Raw genomic sequence first — 19,444 nt, forward strand, 5'->3', positions numbered from 1 at the left:
TGCTGCCTGGGAAATAAAACACCAGGAGTTCAGCTGTGTGTTTACTAACTCCTCCATGGACAATAAGCAAAATGCCTGGAAAAAACACTGAGTTGGTTGTACAGAAAATACAAAACAAAAATGACAACAGCCACCAACGGCATCATCACCTCACTGCAGGCATGCTGTAGGTAAAGAACCCAACCCATCCCATCTCTGCAGAGCTCTTGCCAAGTTATTTCAAAATGAGCTGGGGCCATTAGAGCAACAGCTTGCTGCTCCTCCTCCTGCAATTTCACAGTAATTACTTTTTGAAGCATGAAAGCCTGGACAGTGTTACAGCTGCATCAGTGTCTCTTGAAAGCAAAAAATTAACTTGAGAAACATTTTAAAATGTTTGTTGTAATAAATTTTAGTGCCCAGGTGCAACTGAAATTGTTCCTGTTATGTGATGTTAATAGAACTACTCCATTCTTCTTCGAGACTCACGTTCACACAAGCAGTATACAACTATAAACATTATTAAAGTTTATTAACAAAAGCTTTGTACATATCTTTTCATACGCTTGGAATTTTACATCTAGTCAAAATAACAGCACATTTCCATCTTACCTTTTGTACAAATTGTTACAGAATATCCACCAGTGGGCTGAGTAAGTAAAATAAACCCCTGGTTTACTTTTGTAAAGTATCTACAAAAGTGATTTGTGGCATTTTTAAAAAATTCCCCAGAACATATAAAAATAAATTATTTTCACTTTTTCAATTAAATCTACTAATTAGAAATATTACAAATCAAAATATCAATGTTTTCTTATGAATTCTTTACAAAACAGATTCACAAAACTTTATTTACAGAAATGAGGTAAGAACTGTGCAATGTTTAACTAAGAAACATATTGCAGAATTAACATGTTCTTCCAAATAAGTACACAGTGGAGGTCTAATTACAGCTGGGTCTTTTCTTCTAATAATTCCCACCTTAATATTGATTAGTGGTCATTACCCCTGTTTAAACTATCCTTCACCATACTGCATAGACTCATGCCATGAAATCAGCTACTGTTGGAAGTGTTGTAACACAAGTTCACCCGTTTCAACCACTGGTAAATTTTAGTGGGAAATACTCACTTTTTTGGTAATTTATTAGTGAAAAGTGACCCAGGTAACAATCTGCCTGAGCTATCTACAGTGGTATAAACACCTCTAGTAAAGGCAGAACAACAAGGCTGCTGGTGCAACACAGAATATTCCCGCTGCTAACACGGACGCGGCTAGTGCATGATCAGCTGTTCGCAGCCACTTCAGCAAAATGGAGGTAGCAACAGGCACTTGGTTTAGGCCAAACACTACACGTACTTCTTCCAGTGCGGCCTTCTCATCTGGTAAGAAAACTTTGTCACTGGAACCAAAGCGGTTCCTTTAAAAACCTCAGAACTCTTAAAACCTACACCAAAATTAATAAACTTTGGATTCCATACTGTAATTCTTACTCAGGAAAAACCCCAACTATATAACAAACAGGAATTTAAAGGAATAAAAAGTTCAGAAGTGGATTCCCTTATGAGTCAGGTTTCAAAATAGGTGTGTAAAAAAGAAACGACAAACAGCAAGTCCAGGCTGCCATCACAAGCTTAGTCTAAAAGCATATATTGCGACTGCAGCAGCAGATCAGACTGGCTAGGGTTGGGCTTGGTTTGGTTTTTAAAACTACTGCTCTGAAACCACAGTAATGCATGACTGCAGGCAGTTTACTAGCCTTTAAAGTTCTAAGATTAGGACCGAAGAGTCGAGTATATGTTCTTCTAGAACTTGTACTTAGTATCATCCTATTGACAAAGTAATTACGGTTTGCAGAGTTTTATCTACTTCACAGTCTGAGGCATTAAAAAGTACATCTATTTTAGTGCAACAAGAAAGCAAATGAAAGCCTAACAAAAATATCCTATGAAAATTATGAACTTTTTGCTGTGCATTAAGAGTTCCTTGTTGCATTTCTTCAATCTGCAGAAAGGAAAATAGTTTGCAGCCAGATGAAGTGCTATAACAGCAGGACATGCAGTTCCCAAGTATCATTCAAATGTCAACTCTTCTCTGACGCAACTGGTCCAGTTTTATCACTGAGTCTCTGTGTAAGAGAAAATACTTCTAAAAATCAGATTATAAAATACAGAGTTAAGTAATTAAATTCATACAAATGACAAAGCAGATGAGGTACATTCAGTAGAGCTATTTATATAGTAACTTTTCCATCATAGACGATAATCATGTCTTGTAGAATAAAAAGCAGGGAAGGAAAGAATAATTAAAGGAGTAGTACTACCTTGGAGCAACTCACACCAAGGTGTGAGCTAGCATTAGAAAACACCAATTTTGCTTCTACTTTCCTTCCAACAAGACTGGCTGTTCCTGGCTGTTGGTCTCTCCTTAGAACCGCATGATGGTCAAGACAAATACCAGGTGACCTCTGCTACGTTTTACCTGCTGGAGAGGGCCGAAATCTACACTTCTCTATCAGAATAGACACACAATTTCCATTTTGCCCCTGTTACAATTACCTTTCTTTCATAAACTGCTACAAAGACATTTTCCTGCAAGTATTGAACAGGACTGAGCCCAAACCTCAGCTTGAAAACCTGTTCCAGCTGGAAATGAGATTAAAACAGTCAAACAAATATAGAATTTGTTAAAAATTCTTTTTGGATTAAAATAGTTCAGCAATCCAATGCAATCTGTCTCAATTCTACCCCCTCCCCCTTTTTTTTTTAAGGCAATTTTAAAAGAAATTTGTATCTAAGGGCTTTGTTTAAAAGATGTTCTGAGATTTCCTGGAATTGTTTACAGCTAACTGTTATAAGAACAAAAACTAAAATTGTAACAGCATATTTGTAAAACATACTAGTGCTGCCCAGTCACACTGTCCAAACCTAGTAATAGCCATTTAAAAAATTCAAAATGAGGTCACCCATAGAATAGTTTGTACTGATGCAAACCAAATATAGCATTTCAATTCCATTCACTACTAATGTTGAGAAAATGAAGGGAGATAAATTTTCAACATACTAGAACAAATTGTGAACATTTCTAAATGAAGGCAAGGCATTGAGCAAACCCCTGTGATAGAACGCTTCTGCTCCAGCAGCCAGTGACTGGGAAAGAACGTGATCTCACTGGAGTCCTGCAGTTTGCAGTACGGTTGCAACATCACAACAACGGACCAAACTGGAACATGACGACCACGCACAAACCTTAATAAAAGTAAAGGCTTATATTTTTGAATGGAAGGGAGCTGTTTCCAGAAAAATAGTCTTGAAAATTCATTATTTATGTTTTGTGTCTCACCTTGTATTTGGGAAGTACCAGAAAGGCCCAGCTGCCCAGGTCCTTCTCCTCCACCGCCATGCCCCTAAAGTAGTTGGAGGCTTTGCGGGATGGGGAGCGGAGAGGGGACCAATATTTAGCCCCAAACTCTTCCCGCCTGCTGCTGCAGACAAGCTTCCCTTTTCTCACTACCACTTGATGTCTTCTCCAAGAAATACTGCAACTTTGTCTTCCTGCTCTACTTATCCTTTGTTTGCACAAGTTCCACACACTCCTTCCCTTCACCCCCCCTTATCTTAACTGTATGACCCTTAGAGAATGAAGTCTAGTCTATGACTCCTTGAAAAAAGAATTCCTGTCTTGGGGATGGAGATTACAGGCAAATGCTGAAGACAATGGAACATCTTTGCCAGAAAGATGCACCTTGTTTCCTGATCTGTCTAGGAAAGCTTTTATTACTCTATCAAGCAAAGGAGTCACTCAGCCTCCCAGTGTACATCCTCATCTTCCCACGCCAAAACCAAGATACACATAGCCCGCTCTCCTAGTACATACTTCACCTTCCCAGCAACAGGCCTCAGCTCTCTGCAGCTGTACAGTGCCTGAGGCCTGGCCAGCACAAACTCTTCAAGTAAGGTGATAAAAGGAATAATCTGCAAAATAGTGGACACAAAGCTGGGGAAGAAGGTGGAGTGAGGAGGACAAGGGCTGCAGGTGTAATTACAAGAGGAAGGCAAGGGTCATTGGTTTGGTGTCCTGATCCAGGGAAGCAGGAGTGTGCAGCAGACAGGTTAGGTGCAACTGATTACAAGTTCAGAGAGTTCTGAACCTCACTAAGTGCAGTCCAAGGCTCAAGAAAAATAAAATAAATAAAAAGTCCGCTATCTTTGAGTTGTGAATACAGGCATGTAACTTGCTTCTCATCTTTTAGTTACCTTGTGGAGGTACTACATTGAAAACGAGGTGAGAAATATACTTACTGTCACCTTCTGAGCTGCATTATCGCCATGAATTGTAAGGAATGGGTTGGTAGTAGCTGCATTAAGTGGTGAGGCCTGTGTGCCTGAAAGTAAGTTGTTTATAGGTATCTGTGCTCCTCCAGTAATCTGCAATTGCTGTACTTCAGATTGATGGTGTTGGTGGTGGTGATGTTGTTGCTGTACTAATTGATACAAAAGGGCCTGATGTTGTTCCTTGGGTAATTCAAGGAGAGGGAGGCAAAAATAAAAATAAAAAAATCACAAGTTAGTTACTGAGAAATAGCTCCTCCCTGGGTTCTTGCTTATCCAAATCTTCAGTCAGTGCAACCCTTAACCTAATCCCAGCTAATTTAGGTTACACTAATAAAGTTCCACAAGACTGTGGGAAAGGGAAGAAAGTGCCTATAAAATTTCCTGAAATCAGCAGCTCAGCAGAGGCTCAGCTAAGCCTGCTGGCTTTGTCAGGCCTCTATCACAAGAAACATAACCAAGAATATCAAACCGTGTTTTTCAAAGTACTAAAACTACACAATTAACAATACAAATAGCTAAACCAGTTACCCAATGGCATACATAAATACTGCAAGGCAAATCAAGACAACTCACGAGACGATACCCAAAAATCTTTTGCTAGACTCCTAGTGGAATCAGAGAGTAGCTTAGGATATTGTTAGAATCCATACATGGTCCCAAGCTCTGCTGCATACAGCTGATGCTGAGAGAGACAAGCCACCATGTCCACACGGGACAAAAATGGGACTGAAGGCACTAGAGAATGATTCTTCTAGCAATACACCCAATAATAGGTGTATTGCTAGCCCAATAATCTCCTGTAATTTAGCATGACTATCATCCAAAAAGCCTGAAGCAACTGAAAAACTAAAAGACTATCAAAACCTGTAATACCAAGTTAAACACATTTCTAGTCTTTATATTAGGCTGAGGAGTTTATCCATGCATTAGAATACAACAGAAGAATAAATCATAATTAACTGTAAAACTTACTGATGTGAGTTGCTGGGTACTTAGTAACTGCTGAAACTGCTGGTGCTGTTGATGGAGTAGAAGTTGTCTCTGTTGGTCAGGAAGTAATCCTAGTCCCGAGGCACTGTAGGGTTTGACAGGGTAATACTGTAGTTTATATGAAAGTGTGGGAACGTTTTACTTCAGTTTTCCATTGAAACAGAAAACACGTACAGAAATAGACGATTCCTATTTATCATTTTGATTGAATCTGTCAAATAGTCTGTCTGTCTAGTTGCATTTTTTGATACATACCTAGACATTACCACCACCACCCCAGTCTCATTTATGCTAAGCAACAGCAACATCTTGCCTGTAATGTAAGTTTACTATGTGCTCATTAAGCTCAGATAATCACTACCATTTCTACATTTTCTCAAATACTTTACACAGAAAGGCCAGATTTTATATTATAAGACAGCTCTTGCCAATCTTTAATACTTAGTTAACTATCATTTACTTTGCTAATTTAATTTGGTTTCCTTCTAATTCTCATATTTTGTTATATTCAAATCTATCACTGTTGCCTACACCTCATCTGTAACTTAGCAAACGCATTCAGCCTTGAAGTGGGCCAACTGATGCTGCCATGGAACGATCCAGGCTGCCTCTGCACTTGCCTACTTGCTCCCAGTCCCTATTTTCATGCCTACATAACATTTGCTGCAGCTATTTAGGAAACTGGGCAGGGAACTGATCCAGCCGACAACTGATCTGGAAGTAAAGGGTTTCTTCAGCTGTGCCAGTTCACTGCAAGATCAACAGCATGAACAAGGGTGGGTTTGGAACAGAAGACCAGGAAGACAGCTGGATTTACTCTGTCGGTACCAGTGTTGGATTTTACAAACACCCACTGAATTATTAAAGTGTAGCTTAAGTATTTCCCTTTCAGCGCTTCATTTCTGTCCCCTCCCCTTGCACAAGCTCTTGCACGATCAGCTGCACCTCATGCAAATAGAGCTGAAACCTAAACCAATACCAAACATGCTGAAAGATTATCTCTTAATGTAGATGAGGTTATTGTGTGACCGCACAAACGCGAGTACCGCCAAGACGGTGTGCGTAGGATGACCACCAAGATGACAAGATTGCTAGTTGTGATTGGGAGTAAGGAATTAAGTTAATTTAAATCAGCCACAAATATGCAGTTAGGCTATGACCATTTAGCTCTTCAGAACACGATATTTATCTTGCCTTTCTACAGTAGCTAGCATACTATAGGCCAGCTCCATGATCACTTGGACATTTACTTTGTATTAACCAGCCAGTATGAAAATACACATAGCATCACCATTCTCTGCTGCTGGGACAAGGCAAGCAACACATAAACTTTGTTTCATACTTCATTGGATGGCCTTAATGCTATGGGAAACACGTGCTGGGCTGCACTTACATTTCCCATCATCTACTTCACAACATTCATTACTGTTGTTTCTACCACTCTCCTGGTTCTCAAACCTCTTGTCAAGGGTCTTCTTCCCTAGCCAAGAAATCAATTCTACTGACCTTGTCCTGTGCAAGCCATTTTGCCTTTTTCCTTGTATTATATCTTTTTCCAAAACTGCATAATCAGAACCACACAGAACATTCCAGGTGCACACACACCAGCTATTTAACATGACAGAACACAAAATGGATAACACCATTCTATTTATTCCCCAGTAACTACTATCAATGTTTGTTTGTTTGTTGATAAAAGAAGAGATGACACTTCACCTATCCTAGGAATCTCCTAGATTTTCCTCCTGACCTACAACAGCAAAACTCAGGCCTAACAAGCTAGAACTGTGCATATATTTGCCTTTCAAATGATGACACTGACCGATTAAATGAAATTCCTTCAAACAGCTTTAAAATCAATTTTATCAAAAATATTTGTAACAGCTGCAAAAAATAAGTACCTTCAGTTTGACTAGTATTACCATTATTTCCTCCTTCTCTTTTTACTTCACTTTTTCTGTATTCTTCTATACTGGAATCAATCTTCTCCACTGTTTTGTTTGGTTTTTTTTAATTCTTTCATCCCGTTCTTTTTTTTCACCCTATATCATGTTTTACCTTTGCACTTCTTTTTCTGCTGCTGTTCTCCCTTCTCTTTACCCACTCTGGCTTCCTCTGTTGCTCTATATTGGTACTCGAAAGAAAATACCCTCAGCCAGCAGCTGAGATCTAAGCATCTAGAAACAAAACCTAACTGCAGAAGACAAAACACTGCAGCTGCCGAGCTTCCCAAAAGAGGTAGTTCACTGGATTTCACCACAGAGCTTTCTCTAAACCAGATCAGCTTGGACTGTAAATTTAATCCTTTTTAGCTTCTCATTAAAAGGTATATGATCAGTCTGAAAGTCTCCATCCTACAGTCTTCTCTGGTTGTGAGAACGTAAAGAAACAATCCTATCTTTCTCCTCAAATCACTTAATCTCACAGTTGCTAGCAATCTGTTTAAGCCATCTTTTTCCCAGAAAAGGATCAAGTATTTTTCTCTGCCAAATGAATGTAGGCACTTTTACCTACAATTTGAAACTCTAACAGCAGAATGCAGATCAGTGTTTTCTCACCTCCCTATGTCCCACAGTTAAAGAGCTCACGTGAATAATGACAATATGCATAAAGAAGTCTTCATGTATTGGTGAATAATCCAGGGAAGTTACTGTAAGTTGCTGCTTAGAGGAACATCTGGGAAGTCTTTTAAAAAATACAAAAAAAAGTTAGAAAGTAGGGCTGAGTTTTCCTGTGACTTTCCATCACCTTGGGAATACTGCCAGCTCCAAACTTGACCACCATGCCGTCTAACCAGGTTTGGAGAGCTCGCAGTAACGGCATGGTAGCAAACTTCCATGCCTGCCCGTGCTTGTAACCATTTAACCTTCCCGCTTACGCAGTTCGAAGTAGCGATGCCTAGAGGACAATTTCTTTCATGTCAGATTCAACTAGTTGCCACTGAAACAGCAATGAACTCAAGAGTGGCAGGAACAAACGATGTCCCATATATTTTCAGAACCAATAATCCTTTTATATTTTTTCTTTTTTTTTTTTCTTCATTCAAAGTCATCCCAGAGCCTCTTCACAACTTAGTTCCAGTAACAGAAAAGTTTTTTTCGTATTTTTCACTGAAGCATTTGTAATGCAAGAAACAGGAATGAGGAATGTATGTGTCATTGCTAAAATCACATTAGCACTAATTAGCATTAGTGCTTGCTCAGCCTGAACTTTTTTCCTCTAAATATACAACTAGAAATACTGAAAACTCACAGAAAATGGGGGCAATTGTAAAACACCTCTGAAGGAAGGGACCCAGCAAATCTGGATGAGTTCAATAAAGCACAGAATTGTGTAAAAAGTACACTTCTAAATTTAAAATTAGTATTTTTAAATTAATGTTGATTTTAAATTTGTATTATTGAAGGAGCAGTGCAGAAAGAGATCATGCAAGAACAGAAATAGAGAAATGGAAATGCTGGCAGAGTTGTACATCATAAGCTTCTTGTAGCAGAAAATAGGGAATCACTGGAGTATTCCAGACGACGCTAAAAGTTAGGATGAGAGCTAATGAGCAGGATACTAGTTGCAGTATTCTGCGTGAACTGGAGTCATCTACTACTAGGCTACACACTCGAGAGCAGTGAAGATGGATATAAAAAAAACCCAAAGGAACTTCTGCAATATGAAGAGTCAGAAATAAATAATCTGTGCATTAACAAAATCATATGAGAAAACAGCAGCATGACCGGTATATCTGGCATTACCTGAAAGTGGAAAGCATTACACAACTAGTTAGTATTACTGATTTTGTCTAGTATTTCTCACTCCTCCTCACACTTTTGGGGAGAGTAACACAAAATTCTTGTGTTTTCAGCAGACCTCTGTTTAACATATGAAATGTTATGCTTGTATATGATACAAACTATGAAAAATATAACCTCCTCCATAAAAATATAATAGCACATCAAAACAACATGATACACTTGGAAGTATCAGGTTTTACGAGCCTGTTGAAGCAATACCACACAATGGTACTGTACATTCAGGATTCATACATGAGCATTCAGGAGCTGCCAAACTAACAGCGAGAAAAGAAACTGGAAAAAGAAACCACAAAACCAGGGATCCCTTGCATCATTCCAATCACATGTGCCTTTTTTGGTGGGTAATCCACCATAATCTCCAAAAATAAACTCTACTTGTCTTTCAGTAATCCACTCCCTATTTGCAGGCATTTCTTTCCACATTTAACTGTAGCTCTCCTTCCCAAGCGAAGGACAGTACAGGGGTGGGGAGAAGGGGAGCGGTGAGAATGAGTTAGCCCAGGCTCTGCTCTATCCCAAAACACTTCCAGACCAAGTACTCCATTCCCCTTCCTGGAAAGCAGCTGTCTCCTTTTGTTACCCATTTGCCTTGCAGCTCAAGGAGCAGCAGTTTATGCTGCTGAGGATGCCTGGTGTTTGGGGAAGGGCTGTTATGAACACTCAAACGTGGATCTTTTTATGCATTTAAAAATCCTGAGGAATACCACTTGAAAAAATAATTTTGTTGTCTTTGGAATCGCAGAAGCAGAGAACTGAAAACACCATGCAACTGTATCACTACTCTGCTTAGTTATGCCTATTACATCTTTAATTACATGACCCTATACTGTTCTTCTCCTCCTCCCCCCTTCCCCCTTCTTACTGCAACAAATGGTAGCTTTTCCAGTGCTGCTTTAATCATGGAAGAGCAATTGGCAGGAGAAAGAATATTGTTTTCTGAACAAAAAAAAAGTGCTGAACCACATTTATATAATTACATTTGTTTGGGAATGCGACTTGATTAAAAAAACTAATAAATGGACACTAGAATTCCCAAAAGCTAAACAGAACTCATCTTTTCTTTAACTTGACTATTAGTGCTTCCATTAAATGCCTCCTTACTTTCATTCATAGAGCAGGAGCAGAACCTGGTTTGACAATTACAGGCTAAGGAAGAAACAGTACCTTTTCAGTAAGACAGTTAAACACAGCTAAACTGAAGAACAGCAGGCACGGTCAGGAAAAACAAAAATCAGCAAATTCTTACCTGTTATTTAACGTGGTTGGCAGAGGATGCGTTGCATTGGTGGGCACAGTTGCATGAGTGAGAGGAGAAGGGTTCTGTGATATTGTTGCTGGGGTCTGAATTACCCCATTTAAAGCCCCTACAATTCCATTGATTGCCAGCTGGCTAGCTGGCAGTGCTCCAATTATTCCACCCACACCAGGCACTGCAGGAATGGTGGAGGTTACAGTCTGCATACCACTAGCTAGTGCCCCCACTGTCACACCATTGACCTGTTGAACTCCTGTGACTCCTGAGCCTTGCTGAGCTGGACTCTGCCCAGCAGGTGGTGGAGTGGAAAGAGCTGATGAACTGCTGGTGCTTTGTCCACTGGAGGTTATCTCCTGGTGTAAAAACAAACAACAAAACCCCCTCAGCTGCATAAAATTCCACCTAACAGCACAATGCAAGGACTATGATGAGTTAACTTGTAACCAAGTTTAAGTTTAGAAGAAACAAATAAAAATTACCTGATTTAATACAGGAAGAGAATTGTCTGGTAAAAAACTATTTCCCAGATGAGGGCTTTTACTGCTGTTCAAGGAATCGGTGCTAGGTGCTAAAGTAATTATTTCAAAACAAGACAGTAGTTAAATTTCTGTAACATGTAAAAATATTCAGAATAAATTATTTCAAAATAATGTCAAAAGGTAAACATACAAGATGTAAAGTCAACCTTAAAATCATTGCTGAATAATATTAACTAAATAACTGTGAATCAACAGATTCAAACAGATGTGCTCCAGACTGAAATAAAAAAGAAACTGCAATGAAACAAGTAGTAATGGTTCATATAAATCTTCCAATTGACGTTTAAACACACCAACAAATACTTAGTCTATAGTCATCCTACATGTATATGCATCTCCCATCAATGACATAGGTGGATAAAATAGATATTTCATATAAGTACATGGTCGAATTACTTTGACACTTTAATACTCTACTTACCTGCTTGTACTGGAAAGGCATGTACTTGATGAGAAGGGCTAGGATTTGAAGTTATTGTTGGAAAGGGCACCGAAAGCTGTGCATTGAGTAGCTGAAGCCGCTCCTTCTTAGCGGTCAGATTCTTTATCTGTTCTTCTAACCGCCTATTTTCAACCTGAAGCTGGTGTAATGATTTAAGCATTCCTAAAACTAAGGTAAAAATGCATATGTTATCTTTCACAACCACATTCAAAGAATTAATAACATCTTCATTTTTTTGCTAATAACATCTTCATTTTTTTTAAATGTCTGTATTACAATTTAAGACTAGCATTAAGTCATATGTGAAAACATAAAATTATTACGGAGAGATACATTATAGAAATTTGACTTTAAGTGGACAGGTTTAGGATCAATTTTGTGTAATTTGAAGTGCAGAAAAAAGTACATAGCATGTGATAGTAATTTTGAAATATACCTACACCCTGGCTTAAATACAGATAAAGTTGCATCATTAGGGCTGACATTCATTTTATGCAAACAGCAGCACATGAGATCTTATCCCCAAACCAGAATATAAAAATAATATTATTTTAGTAGCACAGATTTTTCCCAACTATGCAATTTACCTATTTCAGCTGCAGTATTAGAAAGTTTAAACATTATCAAAACAGAAAAAGTTTGACAAATATGCATTCCACTAACAATACAGCCAACCAACAACAATTATGTAAAATCAAGCAAGTTTGTGAAATGGGAGGTTTTCTGCTTTAATGCCCTATACAGTGAATACAAATTTACAGAAACAATGAAAAAAAATGTCATCCAACGTACAGTTATGACACACCTTGTGAACAGGAGCCCTCCTTTGCTTTGAGCGGCGATCTACAAATCACCCAGCAGGGAGCACTGTGTGAGCACCGCACTTACCACCCCTTTTTTTTTGCAGAAGGGCATCATCTTCTGTACTAACCTGATTTTTACCAAGCACAGTTTTCTCAACTGAGATTCGGTTTCAGAACTTGGATTTCCCAACTAGTACTACAGTGTGACTGTAAAGCCACAGGGATAGCCTTCCTCCCCTCCCCCCCCCCAAAACTGTATTTGTTTAACATGACCTCTGGGCCTACTACAGACATAAGTCTACTGGTATAGGCACATCTGGTCATTTCCCAAGGATTTAGCTTTTATCCCTCCTCTTCAAGAACATACAAAGGAACCCTCAGTGAGCCCAAATGAGATGCAATAAGACTTAGCTAAACCTGTCCTCCAGCTATCATGTTTAAAGGATTATCCCTGCATGAATTTCCTCACAATTAGCATTTTTGTCAGGATACCATTCATAAAAATACCAACTAGATACCCCTTTACACTACCAACGATAAGAATAATATGTTCGATAAAAATACAACAAAGAGCCTAACCTGGTTTTAAAAAAAATAATTTTTTTAGTATATTCAATCATTGTCTTTGATACATACATATTGTTGAATATGGAGATCCAAGTGATCTACTCATCACTTATGTTTTTAATGTATTCATTCTTGGACTATTCCACTTTATTAAACATAACATGAGAAAATAATTATTTGCTTGCTTTGAGAATTTCACAAGAAATGCAGAACATAATAAAGATACGAAAGCCCAGTAAGACACCTGCCTAACATTTGTAAACATGTCTTTAAAACAGCAACAGAAGTAGACAGTTTAGAATTAAAAAATTAAAAATATAACAATAAAAAAATATTATGCCAATTTGTATCACACAGTACGAAGCAAAACAGGGGACTGTGTTATACTATTTACAGTAGTGGATCTAAGAGTCCAGAATTCATTTCCAAACTCTGCAACTGACCAGCTGGATCTGCAAGTCACTTCCTCTTGCATGACACAACTTCCCCCTCCATAAAAATGTAGATAATTATAGAGAACTCTTTTGTAATCTACCGAAGCCATGTGCTGCATTAAGAACTATGTTACAATTATACACTTCAGTTATATTTCTATTCACAGCAGAACATAAGTTTTTTTAAAACTCTTAGACAAGCACTGAATGGCATTTCTGAATAACACAGTTAACAAAAGCAGTAATAAACAGAATGTGAGTACTTACTGTCACTAGGGGTGCCTTGCTCTAATAAAAACTGTTGTCCTTCACTCCATTGCCTCTCTAGAAGCTGTTCTATGCTGGCTGCTACTGGGGGCAAATTTTCCCCACAACTGTTCCCTGATTGATCATAGCGAATCTGCAAGCTGCTTACAGGGGATCTGTTGAAAATATTGCAATTTATTGATTAAAGAAAAGGATGGAAGGAAATAAACATATTAGTAAAAGGCTGTTCAAGTTTCTTACCTTGTATCAGTCCTTAGCACCTACATATCTTACATTTCCAAGACCAAGTTAATTCACCAAAATCACTAAGAACTCCTGGTTCTCACTGCGAAGTTTTTAATAAAAAAAAGATGTCCTATTTCACAGTGTAAGAATTTATACTGAGAAAGCATGTAACCCCATCTTGCATACAGACTAACATAATACCTAACTGACAAACGGCACTGTATTCAAGTATACAACACATACTTCTACAGCAGGAAACCATTGTATATGGATACACAGAGCATCTGTCTTCAAAAAAAAAAATTAAAAATATTCCAATCTTTCCCAGAGGAAACTGGGAAAATAAAAATCATGTATTAGAATCAGCACAGTAATGGTACTTTCACATAGAAAGGCCATATATATAATTCCACTGCCTAACTTGTTCTAAAAAGAATCATGTAAAACCAGATTTTTGAGGGACTATGTGAAAATATTATCTCACAAGGGATGCAATGAAAGTTAAAGTTACCCTCTGCCTGTCCTGTACACACTTAATATACTTCCTTTTTCACTCATGATCACACACGGTTCAAAGAATAATCCCTTTGCCACATGCCTTTTCTCATTCAGGAGAAAAATGAAATATTCCCAGCCACTACGAAAGCTGGGTACCCCTCAGGTCCTATGAGAAGGCTTCTTTTGCATTGGATGGGGCAAAATTTAACCTGTGAGCAAAACCAGATGCTCAGTGTATTTCTGACTTGGGATTCTGGCCTCATGGATGCATGGCCCCATTCCTCATACATGACCAACACCAAAGCCCACTACAAGTTGGTTGCTGTTTTTGTTTGTTTGTTTTGTTGTTGGGGGTTTTTTTAAATCAACTCCAGTGAGCCCAGATTCAGATTCTTATATATTAATTATTATTATAAGTAATAACTATTGGTGCCATCACAGGATCACAGCTGTCCTGCTCTACATATAGTGCAAACTTACCAACAAGACCATAGACCAGTACAGGACAAGATATAGGGCTCAGGAAATCAGTGTGTTAATTATGATTAGCGTAATAAGCAGTGGTCACAGCACATTAGCTACCTAATGACTGACAAGCATTTTGTAGGCACCAGAGCAAAGCGATTTTTATGAGAAAAGGGTTTAAGTAGGTGACTTAAGAGCTCTGTAAGTATTTATAAATAATTCTTCTTTTGCATACAGGATGAAAGAAGAAAAACACTTGTTAAAACAAAAAGCCCTGATGAATGGGTAACCAAGGTAGTGTTTTTTGACAAGAGATGACAACTCTACAGCATTTAACAGTTCAGCACAGACATGGCAAAAACAGCCTTAGAACTAGTTGTTTACACAATGTGCTGAAGTGGTAAGAAGGAAGGTTTATGTGGAAACATTCTGAACAGATGTATTGCACTCTGCAAAAACAACGCAGTTTAAAAAAAAACATACAAAAAACTAAAAAGACAACAACAAAATCCTGAAAACAAATACAGAAAACCACCACACAACCCCCCAGCAACTTCCTTCTCTGTGCATGCTTCTGAAAGGCGCATAACACTACTCTAACAGATTGCGCCATTTGAATTATAAATCACCAACAAAATTATTGTTGGGCTTAGGACTGTTTCCTATCAATTTCACAAAGGTAGAAAGCAAAGCAACCCATGACTGTATAACCCCTGCAATCCTTCACTGGAAGCCTGTACACAAGGAGAAGAAATAAAATCTAGATTTCTGTGTATCGCAACATTAGTCAATCACATCCTCTTCCAGCTGAACCCCTATCTCATCCATTAGACATGATACGGTTCCTGCATACTAGGGCTGAATCCTTATTCCAAATCGTGTTTGATCACAGTTTCCGATAGGATTATAAATGTGCTATATGTGCAGGTCCGATGCACTCACTGAGATGGGAATCCCTTGTTTCATGTTTCATACCTTGCTTACTTTCACAATTGTTTTTTGTTTAATTTTGGGGAACAGTTATTTATACTCTTATAATATTAATTGTAAGCAATACTGAATTTAGTTATAGGCATGCATACATACATATTTCAATGCAGATATTACATAACACATTTTAAAATCTAAGGTTAAGTATGGGGTAAAAAAAGAACAAGTGCTACCTTGGGAAAAGCAGCAATTCCTTTGCAAAATGGAAACAGCTCACATATACCAGGTATATTTATATTTCTCATATATATTAAAACTTTAAATATGACAGCTTAAAAATCAAACACTGTGGTTATATAGGGGTACAAAGATATAACATATGAATTTGAAATGACCATACAGCTCAGGAGTCACATACGTCTTTCTCCAAAGACATGCAATTGGCTGCATCATCAACAGCAAACAATTGTTTCTGCAAGTGTTTTTATTTTAAGCAACTATTTGAAAATTACATGGTTCTTTCAGAGAAGTGTGTTATTTATGAATCTCATAAGCATCAAAGGGAAGAGAGTCAGAACTTGCAGAAAAATGGTTTTAATAGATAAAGCAGGTAACATTCAGAGTTGCAAAGTTTTCAGATAGCAAGTTTTTGAAGTTATGTTTTTATTCACTATAAACCATATTCTAAGTAATCAGAGTTACTTATGTAACTGAGGAAGGTGGGAAGTTACCTACACATTTTAGAAATGTTGACTTACGTGTGATCTTTCTTATCGCACAAAACCAGGTGAAATCTACTGACTACTGAACTTAATTGAATGGGTAAGTTTTCTAAATTTTTTCCATGTGAGGTATTTCAGAAGAAGTTTTTCCACCTTTCAATTTCGAAACTACAGCAGTGATTTCTCCCCCCCACCCCAACGCCTGCTTTTTTGGCTTGTTTTTGAACAACTCGACTGCCAAGCCAAAAGCTATCTGCTCTCTGCAAAGAGATACAGCTTCCACATGCTGAAGGAAGCTCTGCATATGTGGACTGAGTTGGCCTTCGTATTGTACAGTTTTCCTTTGCCATTCCCACCAACACCAGCTGAAATTTGACCATGTGGTAAGTGTTGAACTGTATATACCCTGCATAGAAGCATCGTATTTACGAAGTTTAGCTTCCCAAATATTCTACCTAAAGACAGCCTGAGCAAAACTATGGCCTACAAAGACCAGGCCTTTGCATATTAACTAAGGCAGCATTAAAACTTGTAATTACCACAACACGTAGGCATAACAGGACTACTTAATAGATAATCAAAGTTCTGGAATTTCCTAGCTGTTGAGCATTTCCCTTTGCAAAATTCTCATAACTTACTTGTCTGTATATATACACAGACGTGTTCCTTATTAATATCAAGATTTATATGCTAATGTAAATATATGTATTTGTACTGAGAACACAGTCTAAACTAATTGGTAAATTCTCTATTTACTGTTTTAAAAGCAACATGTATTGGAAAGCTTAAACGCCAGTTTATGACTAGGTAATAACGCCTAAGTATTATAATGGATATTCTCACCCCATTTGACAATAAGTCCTTTGATTAATTCAGGAATCTAATACAAGATCAACAACACCAGGCATGTACATTAAATTATTTGATTTGGAGATATTATAAATTACTGTAATAAGCAAATACTGTAACAATCAAATTCATTGTTACAATGCTGTATCTGTGTAACTACCATTTTTCATCTATCCTAAAATCCTTTTCAAGATAAAATCCCCACGGTTAGTCCCTTAGTTTAAAAAAAAAAAAAAAAAAAAAAACAAAAAAAAACCAACCAAAAAAAAAACCCCAAAACCCAAACCAAAAAAAAACCCACCCAAACAAACAAACAAACAAAACCCACACACGCAAAAAAACCCACCAACACTATAAAACCCAATTCATACGGGATCCAGTATGGAAAATAAAGCCTTTTAAAAGATTTAAGTTTCACTTAAAATACACAGAAAATATTACTGAAGTATTTAGAGCACAATATTGAAATTTTAACAGCAAGTATTTTAAAACAAAATAATGTGATACAATTCCAGCAGAATTCTTACGTTAAACTTCTGTAGTAGAGGGGAATTGTAGCAGGAAAAAAAAAGTACTCCTCCCCCCCCCCCCCCCCCCCCCCCCCCCACATTAGACATGACTGAAGTAATCTTCAGGGGTTTTTACAGTAATCATAAAGTATATTGAATCCCCGCCAAGAATTGTTGCATGTTTTGAAGTGGTAAAGGAAAGGGAAGGAAATATTTGTTTGAAATTTTTACTGATATTTAACTTCTCAGACCATCGTATTCCTGTTATCATTGTAGTCTTTAAGTCTATGGAATTTTGGAATTTTTGCAAATATGACTAAAAATATGATTATGGTTAGAAATCTGAGAAGTAGTACATGTTGATTAAATGATAAATCGCTCTAAAGCAAGCCTCCTTTTCTTAAGTAAAGTCCTTCATTTATAACCTAATTTCAGTTGATATAAAAGTAAATATCAGCACATTTTTAGCTATCTGGACATATTAGGATTTTTTTTTTTTTTTGAGATGGATATATCTATATAAAAATAAACGTGTGTATACGTGTGTGCATGTATATGTAGTCTTAAAACACTTATGTATTACAGGTAAAAAGACAGTGAAATTTCCAAATCTTAAAACATTCCCTCTGCCTGCACTCTCCAATGTAAATAGCGCTTACCGTGGCGAGAGACTTCCTCTGGGTGAACCTCCTCTGCCAACAAGGCTGCGGCTATTATCTCCGAGATCTTGATCTGCAGTGTAAATATTTCACAGCTGATAAATCGACTCTTCTTCGATAAGAGTTTTAAAGCTGATGTAGATATTTTTAAAATACCTTAAATCTCAACTTCTATCTGTAGTTACTGCTGAAGAGTGAATACGTAACTACTTTAAGATTGCTGAACTGTAGCATGTAAGGTGTTGTCCCTACACATTTCTGAGGCTGTACCAGGCCATGGATTATGTTCACTTCTTTCATTCCTTTCAGTTTTACAGCACAGAAGCGTGGTTTGCATTTGCAGTGCCCTCCCCTCAGCCACTTTTAATTTCTACGGTGAAAGTAATGAATCACAGCTGTGGACAGCTAATCTGTATGCTTATCACAGCAAATCCTGATGCTCTGTATTTTTTTAACGCTTTGCATCCCAAAACAACTCATAAAATATATAACGTATTAAACTTACCGCTGCCATCTAGCAAGCACACGTTATTCTGCAAATTTACTGAAAACTTTATGAAAGCGTGTAATTCACTAATTCCTATTTATAAGCAGAAGCATAGGAAAGTCCCTTGCTAAAAAGGTAGTAAAACAAACAAAAAAGGCCTCATTAAATATACGAAAACGTTTTGCTTGGAAGGACTCAAAAGGGTTATTTTCCCTATGGCCTCTCAATAAAATAACCCTATCTGCCCCCTTCAAGGTTGCCCTCCCCCTATTCTGAGTCAAGCGACCTCCGACCTCTTGGAGGGCAAAGACATGACTGATCCATTCTTGGTAAACTGCTAAACTCATTCCCTTCCCCCAAACAGGCATGACTACTACGACATGTCAACAAATCCTTACGGGGGGAATGAAACAAAGCAAAGCCAGCGGCTCATTAAAACCGTAGAGGAGAGCCAGCGGTATAAAATGCCAATCGGTAAATATTCACAAGATTATTAAATGCTGCAGAAGTTCTCTAACGGGATCTCTTTCACACGAAGTTTTATGTAATGCAATTTCATGAATTATGCAAATAAAGGTTTAAACTATTCACGACAAAACCCAGAGCTGTGTTATTCTCGTTGCAAAGAGCTCCAAACTGAACACATCAATCACAGAAGTCACAGGAGACATTGTTGCATTCCTG

The 19,444-nt window shown here is 37.7% G+C and overlaps 1 protein-coding gene across 1 annotated transcript in view; it reads right to left on the reverse strand.

The window, feature by feature from the left end:
• Positions 1 to 2,062: 2,062 nt before the first annotated feature.
• MLLT10 (myeloid/lymphoid or mixed-lineage leukemia (trithorax homolog, Drosophila); translocated to, 10) overlaps positions 2,063 to 19,444 on the reverse strand; it is a 71,300-nt gene continuing 53,918 nt past the window's right edge. Inside the window, exons 7-14 of the mRNA XM_010289429.1 lie at positions 18,274 to 18,346; positions 13,417 to 13,571; positions 11,325 to 11,513; positions 10,844 to 10,932; positions 10,356 to 10,717; positions 5,286 to 5,388; positions 4,281 to 4,493; positions 2,063 to 2,107 (exon numbers count right to left, since the gene is read on the reverse strand). Of these exons, the coding sequence (XP_010287731.1) occupies positions 2,063 to 2,107; positions 4,281 to 4,493; positions 5,286 to 5,388; positions 10,356 to 10,717; positions 10,844 to 10,932; positions 11,325 to 11,513; positions 13,417 to 13,571; positions 18,274 to 18,346 (1,229 nt within the window). The remainder of the gene's footprint in view (positions 2,108 to 4,280; positions 4,494 to 5,285; positions 5,389 to 10,355; positions 10,718 to 10,843; positions 10,933 to 11,324; positions 11,514 to 13,416; positions 13,572 to 18,273; positions 18,347 to 19,444) is intronic.

Source organism: Phaethon lepturus, unplaced genomic scaffold (assembly GCF_000687285.1).
Source record: "Phaethon lepturus isolate BGI_N335 unplaced genomic scaffold, ASM68728v1 scaffold3216, whole genome shotgun sequence".
Lineage (NCBI taxonomy): Eukaryota > Metazoa > Chordata > Aves > Phaethontiformes > Phaethontidae > Phaethon > Phaethon lepturus.